The sequence below is a fragment of the Harpegnathos saltator genome, unplaced genomic scaffold (assembly GCF_003227715.2).
Source record: "Harpegnathos saltator strain DR-91 unplaced genomic scaffold, Hsal_v8.6 scaffold184, whole genome shotgun sequence".
NCBI lineage: Eukaryota > Metazoa > Arthropoda > Insecta > Hymenoptera > Formicidae > Harpegnathos > Harpegnathos saltator.
In genome coordinates this window covers 1032229-1050690 of record NW_020229966.1, presented here as the reverse complement: position 1 = coordinate 1050690, position 18462 = coordinate 1032229, and the positions used below count along the sequence as shown (strand labels likewise).

General features: G+C 51.5%; 2 protein-coding genes across 2 annotated transcripts; both read left to right on the top strand.

The window, feature by feature from the left end:
- The first annotated feature begins 371 nt into the window (after positions 1–371).
- LOC105183170 (uncharacterized) lies at positions 372–7335 on the top strand. Its single transcript, XM_011141113.3, has 4 exons — positions 372–1318; positions 2035–2235; positions 3317–3518; positions 6017–7335. The coding sequence occupies exons 2-4, from the start codon at positions 2049–2051 to the stop codon at positions 6150–6152; spliced, it is 525 nt and encodes a 174-aa protein (XP_011139415.1). The 5' UTR covers positions 372–1318; positions 2035–2048; the 3' UTR covers positions 6153–7335.
- Positions 7029–12093, top strand: LOC105183184 (uncharacterized). Its single transcript, XM_011141136.2, has 7 exons — positions 7029–7210; positions 7345–7514; positions 7715–7871; positions 7974–8236; positions 8971–9194; positions 9325–9641; positions 9934–12093. The coding sequence occupies exons 2-7, from the start codon at positions 7363–7365 to the stop codon at positions 10030–10032; spliced, it is 1212 nt and encodes a 403-aa protein (XP_011139438.2). The 5' UTR covers positions 7029–7210; positions 7345–7362; the 3' UTR covers positions 10033–12093.
- The last annotated feature ends 6369 nt before the right edge of the window (positions 12094–18462 follow it).

Here is an 18462-nt window from a genome sequence, read left to right as displayed (position 1 = left end):
ACGCAAGAATACGTCCGATCGCTTTGCAAACTACAATAAATGTGACAGAGCGATGAGAAAAAGACGAGAATCGCGTTACCTAACAAATACAAGAAGCGGTATTGGTCCGATTGGGATTCATCGATGTAAAATAAACAAAGCGCTATCGCGCTGCTTGGTATTTCTCGACCTAAAATAAAACAAGCGCTATCGCGCTGCTTGGGTCTTTTCATACTCATTTATAGAAAGCGCGGTTGCGCTGTTTGGGATTCTTCGACAGTGTTTTTTCAATACCCCCTGGGACTCAAACGGTTAAAAACAAAAATATTCTCAACCTTCACGTGAAGGAATTCTCGGAAAATATTCGAGTACAAAACTATAAAATTCGATAAAAAATACTCTCACACATAGAAATAAGCGCGTTTGTTTATTTTTTGTTGCTCCGCAACATGTCGCTGGCGCCTCGTGAAAATCGATGAGAGACATCTCTCCGTGCGGCTCGAAAGAAAACCAAATATGACGGGAGTAATTGTTAATTCCCTTTGTTACTGTCGCCGATGTCGACGCAACGCGCGCGCCGCTAAATTTTGCAATCGTCCCGAGGGGGATTTCACCGCGAGATACTCGCGTTGCATTTTCTAACGCACTCTTCGATTACGTAGCAAGGTATCGTCGCGTAACGTGCATCGCGCTGCACATCGCGTACACAATTTATCTATCGACTGTCACGACAGCCGTAAGTGGAACGATAGCAGCGGATAAGGAGAGGAGAATTTCTCTTTTCCTGCCCTCGCCCGCCTCCTGCTGCGATACACGCGGTTTCAGCCGCTAATTGATTTGTACATCGTGCGTGACGCAATCGAGGGGCATTCGGGGAAATTACGCATCGCTACATTCGCGAAAGTTCTCTCCTAGGTCGAAACCCGGCTTTCGAAATTGGCGACTTCCGGCGTGGAATTCCGCCGCCAGTTTCCCCTCTTCTGGTAGCACTTCCGAACGGAACTCGCGATTTACTTTACGAGAACACTCGAGAACCGTCGACGCATCTCCGCGAGTGACCTTGCCGGGCAGCCGTCTCTTTGGTCAGCCGTCGTTGCCGATGGCACGAGGAAGTCCCCGTCGCATAGCACATGTCGTAACGCGAAACTCATTGCCGTCAGGTCGGCCAAAGCCGGGCTGGCCGGCGAAGGGGGGCAATCACTTTCTCTCGCGCCGGCACCAGCGACGACGGCCTCTCTGCCGCCTCGAGGAACATTCAGCAGCAAGTTTTTACCAAAGCAGCAAGCAGCCGATCGGTCCGCGTCCCCAGCAAGTCCGCCGGGTGCGCCGAAAACGCGCGGTACGTTGGCGCGGAGGTGCGAAAGAGAGCGCGGTCGCGCGATCCGATGACGCTCGTTAAAATTTCGGCGCGGCGGGAAAGTGCAGCGACGCGCGGCGAGAACAGCTTTTACGCGTTGCGTAACGGGCTGCTTAACGGTAACTACCGAGTACCGTTGATTCGTGGGCGGAGGTCGCGCGAGCCACGCGACGACGAAGCGTTACGGCGGAGAAGTGCGCGATTTAGATCTCGTAGATGAGTGAGGAAGAAAGCGAAAGACAAAGAGAGAGAGAGAGAGAGAGAGAGTTTTCGCGATCGAAGAGGTGTTTCAGTTACAGGGGAAGCACGCGCGCGTGAACGTCAAGCGTGATCCACGCGATCTCTACTCGCTCTTCATCCTTGTTATTATTCAGCTCTTATCTCCGTTATCTCGCTTCGGCTACGAGATAATCAGCTAAATGAATCGCTCGCGGAGCTTGCTCGTCTATTGAGGCGCTCGCTTTCGCGAAGAGGCGTCGCGTTCGCCGAGAGGCAGCTTGTTTGCCCGCGCACGAGAAGAGCGGAAACGGGCTCGAGAAAGTCGTGCGACGGCGAGAGGGAGATACGCGCTCGCGGCTCCGCGCCGGAAGTCCGCCGACGGAGTACGTCGGCGTCTCGCAGCGGCCGCTGCTCGCTCGCTCGTTCGTTCGTTCGTTCGTTCCTTCGCTCGCTCTTACGTTAGTCCACGAATGTCTCAGATCCGTCGCGCATAATGCAGCTGCCACGGGTCGTCGTGCTCTTCGGCTGCTGCTTCCTGGCGTTGACGTTCGTGACGGCGGCGCCCAGCCCGGAGGAGCCGGTCTTCGATATTCCGGTGCAGCTGATTGGCTTTCCGGTGATTATAGCGGCCGTAAGAATCACCAACTTCATCAAGAAGCTCGCGTACTCCTTGAATCCAGGTAACGTGCGCGAGCGGGGCAATCCGCCTCAAACGACAAACTCGCGTGCAATTTGCGTCGTCGGGATAACGAAGGATGTACGATCGGACGGTTGAATTAGCACGACATGGGACGAAACGAAGGTCTTGCGCGTGAGGGGGAAATGGAAAATTCATGGCTCTTACCGGCCAGATTCGACTTTAAGGAGCAGGTATTCTGATTTATTGCATCTGTAAAAGAGATTCCTTTCTCCAAGAGCCGGAAATCCTGTTCCCCTCGGCAGCGGGACGCGCTCGATCCGTCCATTGGCGCGTTAACTCACCCGATCTTTTTCCTCCGTGCGGTTTGACATAATTTATGCGGGATATAACGCGATTGGACGCGATAAGATAATTCAGGATGAGTCGAGATCGGACGAGAATCGGCGAGAAAATGAGAGAGGAGAAATGTACGCGTAATGTGCGCGTAAATTCGTGCAACGTAAAATTCGCTTTGCGCGTTTCCGCTATTATCGCGCGCTTCCTTATCCGCTTCCTTATCGCCTGGAGAGACCTGGAGAGACGGAAATTTTCCGTAGCGGTTGTGATCCGCCAGTCGTGTAAAATAAAAATATCGCGCGCACGCTGTAAGATCATTCTCCTTCCGCACGGAGAAACACGCGAACCGAATCGACTGACAACGAAAGCGAAAGTGTTCCACTTGTTGCAACTTCTCTTTCAGACCACCCGAGCGTGTAACTACTTTGTAATTGCTCGTCGTGCTTGCTCGCTTAAGTAGACAAACGTGTCAAGAATTACTGGTTTCGCAGGTCAAGCTTACCGTTAATGAATTTGAATAATTTGTAATCATTAGAGAGGAAGCGGGAAAGAGAGAGAGAGAGAGAGAGAGAAAGGCGCGCTGATTAATAATTAATAAGCAACGCGTTGATATTCGTGGTTCTCTCATAAAAACGTCGTTCTACCGATTTCACGCATCAGACTGAGGCCTTTGCAAAAATCTCCGACGTCGCGGGCGAATAAACAGCCCTCAAAAGTCGATCACGAGCAAACGAGGTCGCGACGAAGCTCTCGGCGGATCGTCCAACGACCCTTTGAATTTCCAGATACTTATGCCAGTCGAACGAAACGGGCGCCTCCTTTGATACACGACGAGGAGATCTTAGACGTCGGTCGAATCGAGAAGAGGATGGTGGCCGAGCTCGGGAATAATGTCTGCGTCTACGAGAGGATTTGTGCCAAGTACGCGGACCGAACCCTTCGGGGAAGGAGTCGGGAGCGCGTTCTCGATTGGGACGAGGTGTTCAGGTAGGATACGGAAGTCGGCGATTTCGGTGTTGCTTTTCTCGCGACTCGAAACGAGAATTTCGCGGGGCGGTGAAATATTTTATAATTAATTTACTTATTCTAATCTTATTTATTTATCTGTCTAATTTATTTATCTAATTTATTTATTTATTTATTTGTTCGCGGGAATCATCGCTTTGATGATAGTACATTAAAAACCAAAGCAAAAGGCATATTGGAAAAGAGAGTATCTTATGAAGGATCTTATGGCTTGAAGGACTATAAATTCAAGACATATTCAAATATAAAAATATACAATACAAGTATAATGCGATAACCGCGCGAGCTGTAGAATCGAGATCGTTCGACGGCATGAGAGAGGAAGAAGAAGAGAAAGAGGCAGCCGGTCGATGCCGCGCCGCAGCTTTCCCGCGATCGCGTTGCGTAACCGCGACGACCCTGAAGTTCACGGCTGGAGGAATCTATGTCTCGAAAAACAGGTTTACCGTATGGATGCAGTGCAACGGTCTATTAGGAAACACACAATCCGCGAGGGTTTTTATTAACGGGTGCATTAAAGCGGCGTGAGCCGCTCGTTCCATTTATGCAGTGATACGTGACCTTTTGTGCGGCATCTCGCTCGCTCCGCGGCGCCGTCGGTAATTGCTACGGGCAAACCGATTGCCCGAGATAAAGACGGCTGTGCGAACGGTTCTCCGTTAGGAAACAACGACTTAATATACGAAATCGCGTGAAAGCCGAGCGACCCCGAGCGACCTCCTCGTCGAGTCCGCTTTTTTCTTTCGCTGGAAATTTCAAACGAGATTTGCCCGTCTCTCTTCTTCGTTTTTCTATTTTCCACGCGGGCGTGAAATCTAGGCGGTTAAACGTCGTCGAGACGAAGCGTCCAGAAAAACGTCCATTCGGACATGTGTCTGAATCGTCCTAGATTTATTCAAATACGAACAGCGAGCCGCGCCCGGTCGCATTCCTTCGTGCGTGTCCGACGAGGAGGCAAGACCTAGAGGCTAATTGGGAAGGATGAAGTGGCGATCTATAAGAGGACATTAGATGCGACGTCTAATCGTCCGGCTGAACAATCGAGCCGTGTCGTGACGCGCCGTTAAAATCGTTGCCGAGGCGATAACGTCGGGAAGCGCGCGATCCACGCCTACGAAATCCTAAAAGGAAGTGCAGCGGATAAAGGTGCTTTCTCCTTCTCTCTTGTAACGACGATGGAGCGTTTCCTGCTCCTCCTCCTCCTCCTCTCCTCTCCCTCTGCCATCCTTTCACCTCCCCTCTCAGCAGACAATCCCGCGCGTTGGAAGATATAATAGAAATCCCCGCTACAGTCTGCGCGCTCTCTAACGACTCCTCGCTGCCCCTCGCTGCGGGACTTACACTAAATTCAGTTGTAAGTAACGCTGGCAGCAGATAGCCTTTAATGGCGCCTCCACGGCCGCCCTAATGCATCCTGATAACCACCGCGCGTCCTCCTGTCGCGCTCCTCGTCCTAGTCTCCTCGCGATCGTCCGTCCGTTCCTCGTGCTCCACTCGACTCGGCTACCGTTACGTGTCCAGGCCGGCGCAGGAGGAGAAGAGAGAGAGAGAGAGAGAGAGAGAGAAGGAGAGGGGGGGGGGAAGAGAAGAGCGAGAGACTCCTTTTACGATTGCTACCCGCGCTACCCGACTCGGCTTATCTCTCGGACTTCCTAATGCCCCGCGACTCGAGATAGCGAGCACGTGTCGCCGTGCCTGTCGACGACGTACGATGTATCTCTCGGGGCGCGTACTTCGTAGCGGAGAGAGGCCTGCGCCTCCTCCAGGTCCGCTGCTCCAACCGCGCCATCTCCTTCTCGCCTGCTCCCGCTCGTCACCTGCGGGCGCCTCACGTAGGCGAGCGCAGGCCGACGAGGGGGACGAGCGTCGGCGGGGCGGACGGCGGGGACAGATAAATTGGAGATCGGGTACTGGCGGCAACTACCGTCTAGACGGGCTTAACCGACCATGGATGAGGGACGAAGCTGCCGCGAGATCGTCCTGCGCGCTTAGCTGCGGCTGCAGGCTCGCTCGGAAGCGAGCGTCGCAGGCGCGACGGAAGGATCGTAGGTGAAGTGGCGTCGTTGGAAATAGGGGGATCCATTTGGACAGCACGGCGAGGCCGTGTCTTGGACCGCGGGCGCGATAAGATGGACGTTGGGTGTTTTCTCAGGATGTTGTCCTGTCAGGGCCGCGATGCGACGCGCATAATAATACAGGTTTTAATTACGACGTAGCGCAGTCTAATGTAGAGCGGAGAATGTAGAAATGAGTTAAATTCCTTTCCGCTCTTGGTAAATGGAACAGCTCGCGCGATTTCGCAACTTGCTCTTGATAGCGTTGCCACTCGAAGTGAATTTCAACTCGGCGATCCTGTCGCTCGCGAGACACGGAGCTCGCGCTTCTCGCTGATATCGCCGCGACGCGATATCTGCTAATAATCACGATTTCGTGTGTGTGTGTGTGTTTGAATGTCGCAGCGAGTACAAGTCGTCGCCTGATCCGATGAAGGAGAATTACTTGCTGAGCGTCTTTCTGGGAGACGCTATTGGCAGTCCGAAGCTGTGTCACTTGCTGGCGAAGAGAAGAAGAGGTTGCGATAACGCCAGATTGTGAAATGTTTCGACCCCACGGATGTGATTATCCGCGATCGCGACGTAAATTGGAGTCCGAACAGAGGACGAGACGGTGCGTGTATTTCGCGCGTTTCATGCAGCTCGGTTAGGTTAGGTTACGTTAATTTGCTAATGCTAACGCGCTGATTGTGCGGGAGACTACGTGTCTCTGATCGTTGAATTATTCTCGTTGTTATCAATTGATAAATATATCTATACCGAATTGCGATTTATTTCAATGATCTTGAAGGATCGACACATGGAACGATCAACTTTAAGGATCAACAAAATAAAGGGCTCGTGCAGGAATTTCTATAAAATTTAATTTGCATTCCAGGAAATTGTTTTGGTATTTTTAGAGATGCGTGTTTGGGCGTTTTAGAGAAATCTTTCCCTCCTCCATCGGTCATCTCTCGTTTTTTCTCTATCTTTCCTCCTTCCTCTCACGCATCTGTCGATTTCTCCGATTCACTATGCTCGTCCATGACATAAATAAAACGGTTCACGCGCGTGTCTAGTGTGATACACCATTACATGTGTGATATACCGTCCGCGTTTATTCCGCGTTTTATGCCACGAAAACAAATCGTTTGACATTTAGGGAGGCGTATAAGCTCGAGTCCGCTTATTTTTGAAGAGCTCTTGCGAAAACTGTGCCATTTCGCGTATGATTCTTCGCCCATACGTCCATTCACACGTGCGTAGACACACACACACACACACACACACACACGCACACGCGTTCGAGCGTAGGCATAGGCAGGAAAGTACACAAGGAGTGAGAGTCGCTCGCAATGACGTCGCTTCCAACCCACGTCTTTCCGACCGAACGGATAAACGAGGATCAAGTCCGAGGAAAGTTTCAGTTGGCGCGGAACTGAGACAGGCGACGCGACCGTTTACGCTAAAAAACAACTCGCCCGGTCGAGCGCAAAAATCACCGTACCGTAAGCAACTAATCGAGCAAACTAATTCAGCATTAAGTTTATTTTCGAGTGCCGCATCGCGAACGTGCATCCCCGAGGTGCGTTGAGACTGGTCGGCGAGGAGTCGTCCCAGGTAACGTAGTATATTTTCCAGCGGCGATTTCGTGGAGCGAGCGCTGCGTTTAATATTAGACGTATTTTAACAAACGACGCCATCGGATTGTTGTATCCTCATGATTGCTCGAAATAAAAGATATATTTTCGTAGTTTCTCCGTACACACAAAATGATGAATAAATTTATCCTCGTATGGTGCCTCTCGTACTTGTACATCAAAGCTGACGCCGGTAAAACGTCGCGGTACCCCGACGAGTTGCCTGGCGACAGTCAGTGCAGTTTTGACGCCTCACGGATGTATAACGTGACAGATTTCTTGCGGTAAGTGGAAGAGAGAAGTTTCACCTCGGTGAAAATATTCAGAGGGGGAGAGACATCGCTGTCTGGAATTGACGAAGCAATTTCACTCGGTCGTGCTGTCTAAAATTATCACAGCATATCGTTGAAGCTGATCGTCATCTATGAGTAATCCGATTTTATTGATTTTCCTGCATTTATCATTGCTAATTGTGATCGTATAGATGCGTAAGCGCGCTCATGGGCGATCTTGCGACTCGAGAAGACGCTCGATCGCTGAGACGGGCGAGCGAGTCGAATTCGTTGGCCTACCGAGAGAATCCGTACGTATCGTCTCTTGTGGATTTGCTCTCGGGTTTGTTCAACAACGGATTCCCATCGGTACGTATTTGGAATGACGTAATTTGCGTACCTTGGACGTACTTATCGCGAGAGGATCTGGTCAGGATCGACCGTTGACGCACGGTATATGATATTTTGCAGATTAACGAAGGCTTTCCGTTAGGTGCCGTCGCCGCCGACGGTCAGTATCAATTAAATCGGCCGGTTGTACCGGGCGATCCGTCCGGCCAATTCGACGGGCTTGGGGTGAATCTCTATGATGCCCTATCGTCGATCTCTCGCTACGATGATTTCAAATGCGTGCCCAGAATGCTCTGCGAAGTAGCAAGCGGACGACCGCCAGGAGAATACAAGCGTGCATCGTCGTCGTATCTGAGCGATCTCGGGAGAAACGCTCTCGCACAGTGCGTATTTTCCCGAGTAACACGTTGCGATCACATACAAATGTGTAAAATTTCATAAGAACAGATTTGTTATGATATATTTATCATGACGTAACACACACGTGTATTTTATATATACAGGGTGTCGGGGATCTTTTGGAAACGGAGAATTATGAAAATTAATCAGATCAAAGGTGAGAAGAAAGGTTTTTTATCGTTTCGCAAATAAATAGGCAATTTTTTAAGTTATCGGTTAAAAAAGTCTCTGGTCATTTTCAATCATTGATGATTCAATAACTATTGCGATTTTTGCAAAATGGTACTTGACTTTTCTTCTCAGTTTGATCTGATTAATCTTCACAATTTTTCGTTTCCAAAGGATCCCGGACATCCTGTATATATACTAAATAATAACTAAAATATACGTTATTAATATTGCTGCGCCCGTGTCTTTGGGGGACATGTTATCCCCACGCTCCTGGGAGTGGACTGCAAAGGAATCGAGTAGAGATTGCTTGACAGCTGTTGTTGTCAAGGAGGTTGTTTAATAAAAAAAGAAAAGAAGAAGAGAGAGAAAAAAAGTCGCCCTAGTCTTGTCACAACGAACGGACGTATTGAAATAAAGCTTCTCTCGTTTTGTTAATTCCGTGTTATTTTTCTTGCGCAAGGGCGCAAGAAAAATCGTTACAACAGACATAACCGATAAGTTTAACCAACGCTTCACCCTCAGCTGCTTCTTTCGTTGCGTCTTTCAGATTGCTCGTCGGATTCGACGAGGCGGGAACGTCTCCCGTGCTGAATTTCGCGCGAGCCGCCGCGCTGGGTTACAGCAGCAGGGGGGATCCGGCTGCGTGTTACCGCGTGTTCCCGAGGTGTCCGCGTAATCCCGACAAACTGGTGCATTACCTGAACAATCACAACGGCGGATTCTTCCGGTTCTTCGCCGGGTACCACCAGCAGCAGCCTCACGCGTCGCAAGGTAGATGATAGACAGATAGCTAGGGGATGGAGAGGCGAGATGGGGAGAAGAGAACGTAGCGTAGATTTGTCGCGCGGCTGGCGTTGAAATTGAAGCTTTTCCGCAAATTAAATCGCTCGTCGCTCGACAGGCAATTCGAAATTCCTTCGAGGGAGGAAACGGAAAGCCCTGCCTCCGGGCTACGCCGGCGCGGTGGCCGATCGTACCGGAACGGGCAAGCTGAAGTTCGACATCCCCGTTTTGAGTGCTCAGCGAGATTACGGGAAAAGCTCCTTCCGAAAGGAAAATATATCGGGGAGCTCGAGGCGGGTGGTGTTCCCGCTTCACGAGGAGCCGTACGACCGCCCGGCGGGAATCAGGATCCCGGAATCCTCGTCAGGATACGAGAGCACCGACGTGGAGGCGTCCACGTCGCGAAACAGCCCACCGTTCGTCTTCCCGCAGCAAGTACGATTAACACTCGACCAACAAATAAATTTGTACAACTGACTTTCTTCGATCGAAAGTCGGACGTCCGACTACGAACTGAACGCAGTTTCAAGTCGCTACGCGCGTCCCAAGTACATTCAGTCGCACGTAAAACTCGAAACGATGCCGAAGGTCGGCCGAGATTTTTCGGCAAGTATCGATCTATTGACTGACAAAGCATTCGCCGGACTGAGTATACGATTTTATTATAGTCCGTAAGCTTGGCGCCGCGTTAATTAATTAAAAGTGCAACTTTGCCGAATACTTTCAGGACTCGGAGGACTCGGAGGACCAAGACGTCCGTGTGTCGCGTTTCGCTGCCCATCTGTCGGACTCGGAGTCTCGTGGTGAATTTCGCTTCCCAAGTTAACGCTCTCTCCGTAAGGAATGACGCTGGATGATCCACACAAGGGTGCAAGCAAGGGTTAGCAAGGAAACAGTTAAACTTTCGTCCTTGTGTAGGAAGTGCCTTGTTACTTATTTTTATTTAGTTTTCGAAGCGATCGATCTTTCTCTTTTCGGGGAGAGGTCAAAGTGAGTTAATTTAAATTGCACTATCCTTCGATTCCTTACGGATGCCGCCAGATACGAAGCAACGAACGAGTAATCTCCCGATCTTGTAGCCTCACGTGCTTTACGCCTTACCTCTCGCCGAACCGCCTGATATTCGGCAGCCCGAGCAGCTCGACGAGCGATCGCGTTCGCATAAGCGCGGGGGAAAAAATCGCGTCTCCCGTGTTTCTTCCTTTTTTTTTTTATTTTTAATACACCGTATCCGCCCGTTCAGCGTTACATAGTTATATACGTACTTCTCATCCATTACATCGTGTCGTTGACGCGCGCGCGTAGCCCGGCGGAATAGCGGAAATTGCCGACTCGACGGGAAATTCACAGCGTCGATATCGATAGACAAGCATCGACGTGCACTCTACGTGCCGAAGCATATTCTGCCCTCGCTGATGCAAGGGATTCGCCCGCAGCACCTTTTCTCGTAATGGCTGCTCCCGCGTCCCCGTCGATGTATAGATAACATTAAAATAGCGCGACGTTGGAAGCAATTAACATACATCGCTGCCTTAGACGGTAGATATTAGAGAACGGAGTCACAGTGCGGCGAATAAATGATTATGAAGGGCTCTCTATGATTGGAGTGAGAGAATGTAGGGAAGAGAATAATGAAAGAACCACAAGGACGATAAGAGATATTTCTATCGTCCTTTTCCTTGTATTTTTAACATCGGCATGTCAGACGATTCTCGCAGGATTCTTCGACGAACATGGCAGAGTCGTCTTGAGATGCCTTGAAACTTTAAGTAATCTTCGATTTGTTAAAAGCAGAAAGAAGATTTATTAAAAATAGAAGAGAAGGAAATTCTCGAATATGCACTCAGCAGCAGAGCGATGACAGGTAAGCGACCTCAGGTAAACGATTGTAAAGCTCTCCGAATAAAATTGCCGACAAGGATGGCCTTTTATAAAAGTGAAAAAAACATACCAACAGAAACGCAATTTTCATTGTGTACATTACGAAAATTCCGAATTTTTTATCACGTGCACGACATATATAGCAGCAGCTTTTCTCGTAATGGTCGCTCCCGCGTTCCTTCCGATGTATAGGTAACATTAAAACAGCGCAGAAACGTCGAAAACGATCAATATATCGCTGCCTTAGACAGCGGGTGGATATTAGACAACGAATCACAGTACGGCGAATAAGTGATTATAAAGGGCTCTGTGAGAGAATGTAGGAAAAAAGATAATAAGAGAACCACACATGGACGGAGGATGAGAGAGATATTCCTATCGTCCTTTTCCCTGCATTTCCAGCATTCATTACGCATATAAGCCAAGTGCGCGCAATAGTTGCACGGAATAATTCAGCGCGGCGATACGCGATTTCCGAGATTATGAATTATTCTCGATATTCGCCCACGAGGAGCTCCGTGCCGTCGAGATCGCCGCGCGCGCTTGCCGTTGGCATTCCGCGCGTCGACATGCGATCCGCCCTTGAGCGCGGCAATTTCCGATCGATCGGGCGAATTTCGCTGGAGCACTGGCCGATCATGCCAATGTGTGTGTGTGTGACTTTATTACCGCCGGCGTTCAGCAATTTGAGTCCACGTGAGGCCGAAACTCGCTCGGCAGGTGATGGCTGGCCACCTTCGGCGGGAGAGCGGGTCTTCCCCCGCTCATTTGGGCTGCGTAGCTCTCCGTCGACTCGTGCTTCTTTTCCGCGCCACAGGTGAGGACAGCGGCACCTTGCGTTTCTCAGGTGCGCGCTCGCATGTCTGTGGAGAACGGCGTCGAGCGCCGTTCCACCCTCGGAAGGCGGAAGACGTGGGCACACGTGAGCGTGCCGGCAAATATATACCTCGCTGTCGGGTAATTGCAGACACTTTATGTTAGATATTAAGAGATTGCATCGAGAAATAATAATACTAATAATATCGCCCCGCCGTGAAATCTGCCCGAAAGAGAGAGAGAGAGAGAGAGACAGAGAGAGAATAAAAAAAAATCAACGTTTCGGGGGGAAGGAGGAAATGCTGCGCCGCGATGCCGCTTTTTCCGCTTTCCGCTTGCGAAACGCGCGTCGTACAGCGAGACGCATTGTACAGCGTTCGCGGTTGTAAAATTCACGTATGACTTTCCCCAAATAGCAACTCACCCCGTGCGCGCGCGCGCGCGTTCGCTCGCTCGCTCACTCTAGGGTGACGCTGTAGAAATAGAAGGCTGAAAAAGCGACGGACAACGTGTAATTATTTTATCCTTTCTGGCGTGTAATTTGGGGCGTGCACTGCGCGCTCGTGATCTCTCTCTCTCTCTCCCCCTTTTTCTTTCTCACCCCCTCTCTCTCTCTCTTGCTGACTGGATGCACGAGAGGGATGGAAATGGTGTGGCGCGCGTATGAGTCCGCGGCAATATCGTAGGCCCGGAGGGGCGTGTGCCTCGGACAGGGCCAAGTGGGGTGCAACTGACAGCGGAAGACAATTAGCCTTCTGATACATCCAATGTCGCGTGACACGATCCGCGCGATATGCTGGAACTTTACAAAGATTCGTTTCACGCATGGAAACACGCGCGAAGTGGTGCGGAGGTGGGAGGGGGAGGGCGAGAGAAAGCCGCCGGAGGCAACGGATATCGTTGATTCGGATCCGCCGCGAGTGTGGATGGGGGAGCAGGATAAATAATATTACAGGACCGAGAGTAATCAACTGATTAACAGAAAAATGGTTCGTTGAATTTCGCGTGTCTCCGGCGACTTTGATGCTTGAGAAATTCGAAATTTTGCTCCCGCGTCGACCCTGGAAATTTAGTCAAATTTCGAAACAAGTTATCGTCCTGTATCGATGCGACAAATGGCCGCGCAGCGGTGATATTTTTTCTATTCCACGAGCTTCTTCGGCGCGGGGAAAATGACAGTGGACGATCATCCGCAGTATAGGATAACGAGGCAGGATAATAATAATTTGTATGGTATCATGTTTCGAGATTCTCTTCATTCGTTCCTCAAGTTTGACAGAATTCTCGGGATCAAAACTTTGTCTCGAATCGATTTGGACGAAAGAAAAAGATTTCGTCGCGAAATCCGTTTTGCTCGACAACGATTTTGTACAATTTAAAGAGAAAAAAGCTAGGCGTTAGAATTTATTCACTAATTACAAATTTTCACTCACATTATCAACTCTCTCTTCTTCCTTTCGAGAGAAGCGGCGATCGTATAGCGTTATATCAGGACACGCGAACCAAGCGACGCAATGAAATCCAATAAGCGCGTCGAAAAGAACAATATTCTCGAGTGCAACGGGCCATCGGGGCAAAGAGAGGAGCCGGTAAAGCCGTAACAGGCTTAGCCTGCCTCTCCGCGGGCAGGAAGAGGACTCGACGCGAGAACGCGAGGACCATTCGTGGTGGTCGGTGACGCGTCCGCCGTTATCCTCGTCGCCGCCGGCCGCCGCCGCCGTTATCGTCATCGCCGTCGTCGTCGTCGTCTACGTCGACAGTGCGTGCCATAATCTCGCTCTATTAGCGCGGCATTATTTTCCGTGGTAGACATCAAAGAGGATTTCCCGGCGGGGCTATTGTATCGCGGCGATAATTCCTCGTTATTAGTAGCGCCGACGTCGGGGCGCGTTGGTCTCATGTCGGCTTACCACACCCCAAGTGCCGAAACAAATCCTCCGGAATTGGTTGGTGCCAATGCAAAGGAGCTGCGCGCAGTTCTCCTGCGCGGTCGTCGGTTCCTGACAAAGGGCCGCCGGCGAGAGAACGGCAATTGCGTTAGCTAATCCCCGTGAAAAATGCGCCGCAGGTGGACGCATCCACTGACGACGGCGACGGCGGCGGCCAGGTGAGGCGACCGTGCGCCAAAGAAAGTGAGCTTTTCCGGGTAGGCGGAGGGGTGAGTTAATAAGATACCCTCGCTAATCTTAGCGAGGGAAAGTTGCAAAGGGACCGCGGACGGAGGACGAGAGCTATTGTCTTGGGAATGGGTGACGTGATTTAGCCTAGAAGAGAATCAACTTGGCAGAAGGCAGAAATGTAATCTGAGTTGAGAATTATTTACTTATCATAATAATCGAAATAATTGCAGATTATTTATAATAATCGCGGTAAAATCTGTAAAGGTCATCCCTCGGCCGAGATCGGCCGAGAAAGCTTGAACAAGCAAAGAGGCTCCTCCTCTCTTTGCCTCTTTCTCTCCCTATTTCTTATTTATTCCCTTCCCCTTTTCCGCGATTCTCTCTTTCCGCATTCTTTTTCTTTTTTTTTTACAACCGCCGATATATTAGTTTCGCTTTCTGCCGGTCGCAGCGTCGTTGCTGCGTCTGACTAATGCAGAAAAAAGCAGCGGTTCGTGCAAGATATATGCCGCAGCGGGCGGCACAATCAAAACCCATTAAATCAAGCCGTACCGAGGAGGAGAGCTCTCTCGGTACTACGGAGACTCGCGACCTAATCAGGCTGCAGTAGCGACTGCTTCCAGGAGTTGGCCCGAAAATAAGACATAAATTCTCGAACACACCCACCGACACACCGGCCGACCATAAAACACCGGCCGCGCGACCTTATTTAGCCGTATATTTTTCCCCACGAGCGGCTCACAATGCGCGGCCCGCTCTCAATATCTTTAGCAGTGGCAATATACCGCGGCGACGACGGAGGAGGCTCTGTGTCCTCTTCGATCCCCCGCCCCCACGGCGGACTTTTCAATTTCGTGGCATCGGATCTTTGTTACCGTGAACGGGGACGAGAGAGAGAGAGAGAGAGAGAGAGAGGAGGCCAATTCGGCCGCACAAAAGGGCCGTAGATCTCGTTGAAAACTGACTCCCTCGGCCGCGGTGACGGACAGAATAATTCGGGGAGAATGAAAATTCATGTCCTTCGGCGGCGGCAGTCGTCCCTCCCGCGCGCTCCCGCGGCGGGTCGCGTGAGCGCGCGCGGGGGAGTCCTTGAAAGCCCGTGAAATCGTGAAGCGCGCACCCGCGCGCGTTGGTCAATCCAGCGGATAAGTGGATATGTATTCGCCGGTATACAAAGACGAGTGTCCCTCCATTTTCCTCGCGCTATCACCGTCCACCAGATTTCCGTCGTCCTGGCGGAGCCCCGCGGGCTCTGCGCGCAACCGGGCAGTCGCTTGGCCGAGCTGCGTCAGTTGGCGATATCGCGCGATGACATTTTTTTTTTTCATTCCTCTGGAAATTTGTGAACGTGCAACGTCGGATATCCGGGAGAAGGATGATACACCGCGACTGTAACCGAGTAGGACCGTCCAAGGACATCTCAAATTATTTCATCAATATTTTTTATCGGCGCTCGGTAGAGAAACAGGCGGATACGACGCGTCCATCAGGAAGATTACGAAGCGATAACCCTCTGTTTGAGCGCACAGAACCACCTACCACGGGGGTGCTCGCCGTCGTGACGCCTCTCGTCCTGCGATGATCTTCTTGCTTCTCCTCTTCCTACTCCGCCGCTGCCGCGCGCGTCGCCGCCTCCGCCTCCGCCCCCGTCTTTAAAAAGACCACTTTACCCGGCAGATCGGTTTTCAAATCGTTCATAAATAATGAATCTGACTGCGGGTTGCATCGCGCGACGTCAGTCAGGCACGCTGATTGCGGCATTGACGACACGTGTCGCGGATCAATCGTCGGACGCGTGTCAGTATTTTCGTATCATCGCCGAAGGGTGCACACCGCTCGTCTCTCACACTGCCCCCTCTCTTCCTCTCTTCCCTTTCTCTCTCTCTCTCTCTCTCTCTCTCTCTCTCTCTCTCTCTCTCTCTCTCTCTCTCTCTCTCTCTCTCTCTCTCTCTCTCTCTCTCTCTCTCTCTCTCTCGCCTTTTATCCCGTCAATTCCCTTCCTCTTCCTCCTTCGTGCGACTCCTTCCTTCGTCTTTTATATCGTCGCCCCTGCTGCTTCGAGTTTGCACGCAAAGCCAAACGAGTGTCGCGGGGAAAGCCAAGCGACGTGGCGCAGGATCGGTCGCTCTCTCTCTCTCTCTCTCTTCTTCCCTCTCCCTTCCGCCCTTGATCTCTTTTTTTTTTAAAGCGACCAGACGACACTTTAATGCGCTCGGGATTATGCGGCTGGACCGAAGCTCCGGGTTTCGCCCGAGATCGCGGCGGATAAGAACGCGCAAACAGAGAGGTCTTGGAACGACCCTTGGCTCATCGCGTCGATCGCTTGTCAACCGTCGGGGATTTGCCGGTTTTTTAATTAAAAACACCGGTGTGGGTATACGTGATACGGTGGCGACGGCGACGGCGGCGGTGGTGGTTGTGGTGATGCTGATAGTCGCCGAACAGATACGACGAAGTGACTTTTTGTAGATCGCGCTGGAAATCATCTCGCGAGTAACACGGATGCGCTAATTACGCGTATCTCACGAATGATTAATAATTCTCAAACTTGGAGTCGTCTTTCTCTCTCTCTCTCTCTCTCGTTATACAGGGCGTCATTAAAAATTACCCTGGAGATCAAATAAACGCGTTAATCACGTTTCACGGATCGTCAATAATTTCGAAAGCGGCCTCGATATCGCGTTCGCGCAGAATTCGCCGAGCGACTCTCCGCGAAACTGACGCGGCGTCGTAACTCTCCTCTTCACCTCCTTCCTCTCTCTCTCTCTCTCTCTCTCTCTCTCTCTCACTCTTTCTCTCTCGCGAAGTAAATTATCGCGTCGTGCCGCGCGAAGAACACAAAGGAGGCTGCGTTACCTTCCAGGAAGAAGTTAGGCGCGCTGAGGGAACTTCGAAGGTAGACCGGAGAAAGAGAGGAAAGGAAGAAAGAAGCAGAAGTAGGAGGAGGTAGAGGACGATGAGTGAAAGACGTCGGGCAACCCCGGCTAACGCCGTATAATACTTCGTAAGTGGCGGTTCGTGGCCCCGGGGGCTGTGGCAATCTTCATAGAGCATCGTCTTCGAGACGTTTTAGGCTCTGCTCGATTAGATGCTCGTTCCGCTTCGCCGGGCTAATTTGTCTTCGAGAACGTTACGCCGGCCAGCCTCTCGCCGTCTTCGTACAGCTAGTTTCTCGCGAATCTTCTTGGCACGACTCGGCTCGGCTCGGACGAGCCTCGTCCTCCAACGATGTTAGCCGGCCGGCCGACCGGCCGGCTGGATGGAGGCCTCTCGCGCGCGAGTAAAAAGCCATGGGTGTGTCGTTTATGCCAGAAGAAGTCGCCGGGATAAAGACGTACGCGAGCGGCGGATAGCTCGCTTACGTCCTGAACGCGGCTCGTAATTTCGTTTGAAGAACGGTACACGCCGGCACGGCCGCGCGGAAATTATTTCACGGTGCTCGCTCTGCGTCCCGTCGAGCAATGCGCCAACATCGGAATTGCAAATTGCACGCAATCATTAAACGGATAGTTGCGGCTGGAGAGAAAGAGAGAGAGGGGGGGGAGGGAGAGGGACGAATAAGAAGGTAGTTTTCCGAATTACCCGCACCGACTGCATCTCGGCTGCAGCCCGACGATCGATCTCCTCGCGAATCACGCTCACATCGAGATCCGATTTCACGCAGACTCGAGGTGCTCCGCGAACGCGCGATCAGCGATCGCCTTATCACCGGCGGAATATCCGGCGGGGGGAGGAGGGCGGGGGTGGAATTTACAGGCGATGCGTGTAACTTTGTCGCCGAGTCGAAACGCCCGCGCCGCAGCCGCTCAAGTAGGAAACGCGCTAATAACGGTGCCGCCGTGCGCGACCGCGGAAATTATTGCCTCGCGTCAGTAACGAATCGCGGTAATAATATTGCGCGCGCAACGGCTAGGAAAAATATACACACGGGGCGAAAGGGGTCCGTCGTCGACACGTCAATGATATAATTTCTATAAACAACAGAAGCCGCGCGGCGCGCGGCGGTGGCGGCGGCGGCGGAAAGGGGGAGCGGGCGGGCAGCGCCAAAGGGGGGTAAGTAGATGATTATTGCCTGTGTGGGTCGCGAAACTAATGTCTCTTCGGTTGCGGCCGGTCGGCCGAGCCGACGCGGTATTTGCTCGCTTACTGAGTATTTGATATTCGTAATGCGCATGAATCATGACCGGGAGGCACCCGGTCGCTCCGCTCGCCGAGATGTGATTATACGGTGTCAGTGACGTATACGCGCAAGGAGCCCCGGCGCTTTGTACACGGCGGCGTATTATTAAGCTGACAATACGTTGGGGTTGCGCTGCGGCCGGCCGATGGGGTCGAAATTCGACTCCCATGCATCATAATGGAGAGACGCGTGCGCTGGGCTGGGTCCTCCATTTAAAAAGTGCTATAATTATACGAGGCCCTTCCGCTCTCTTCCGTCT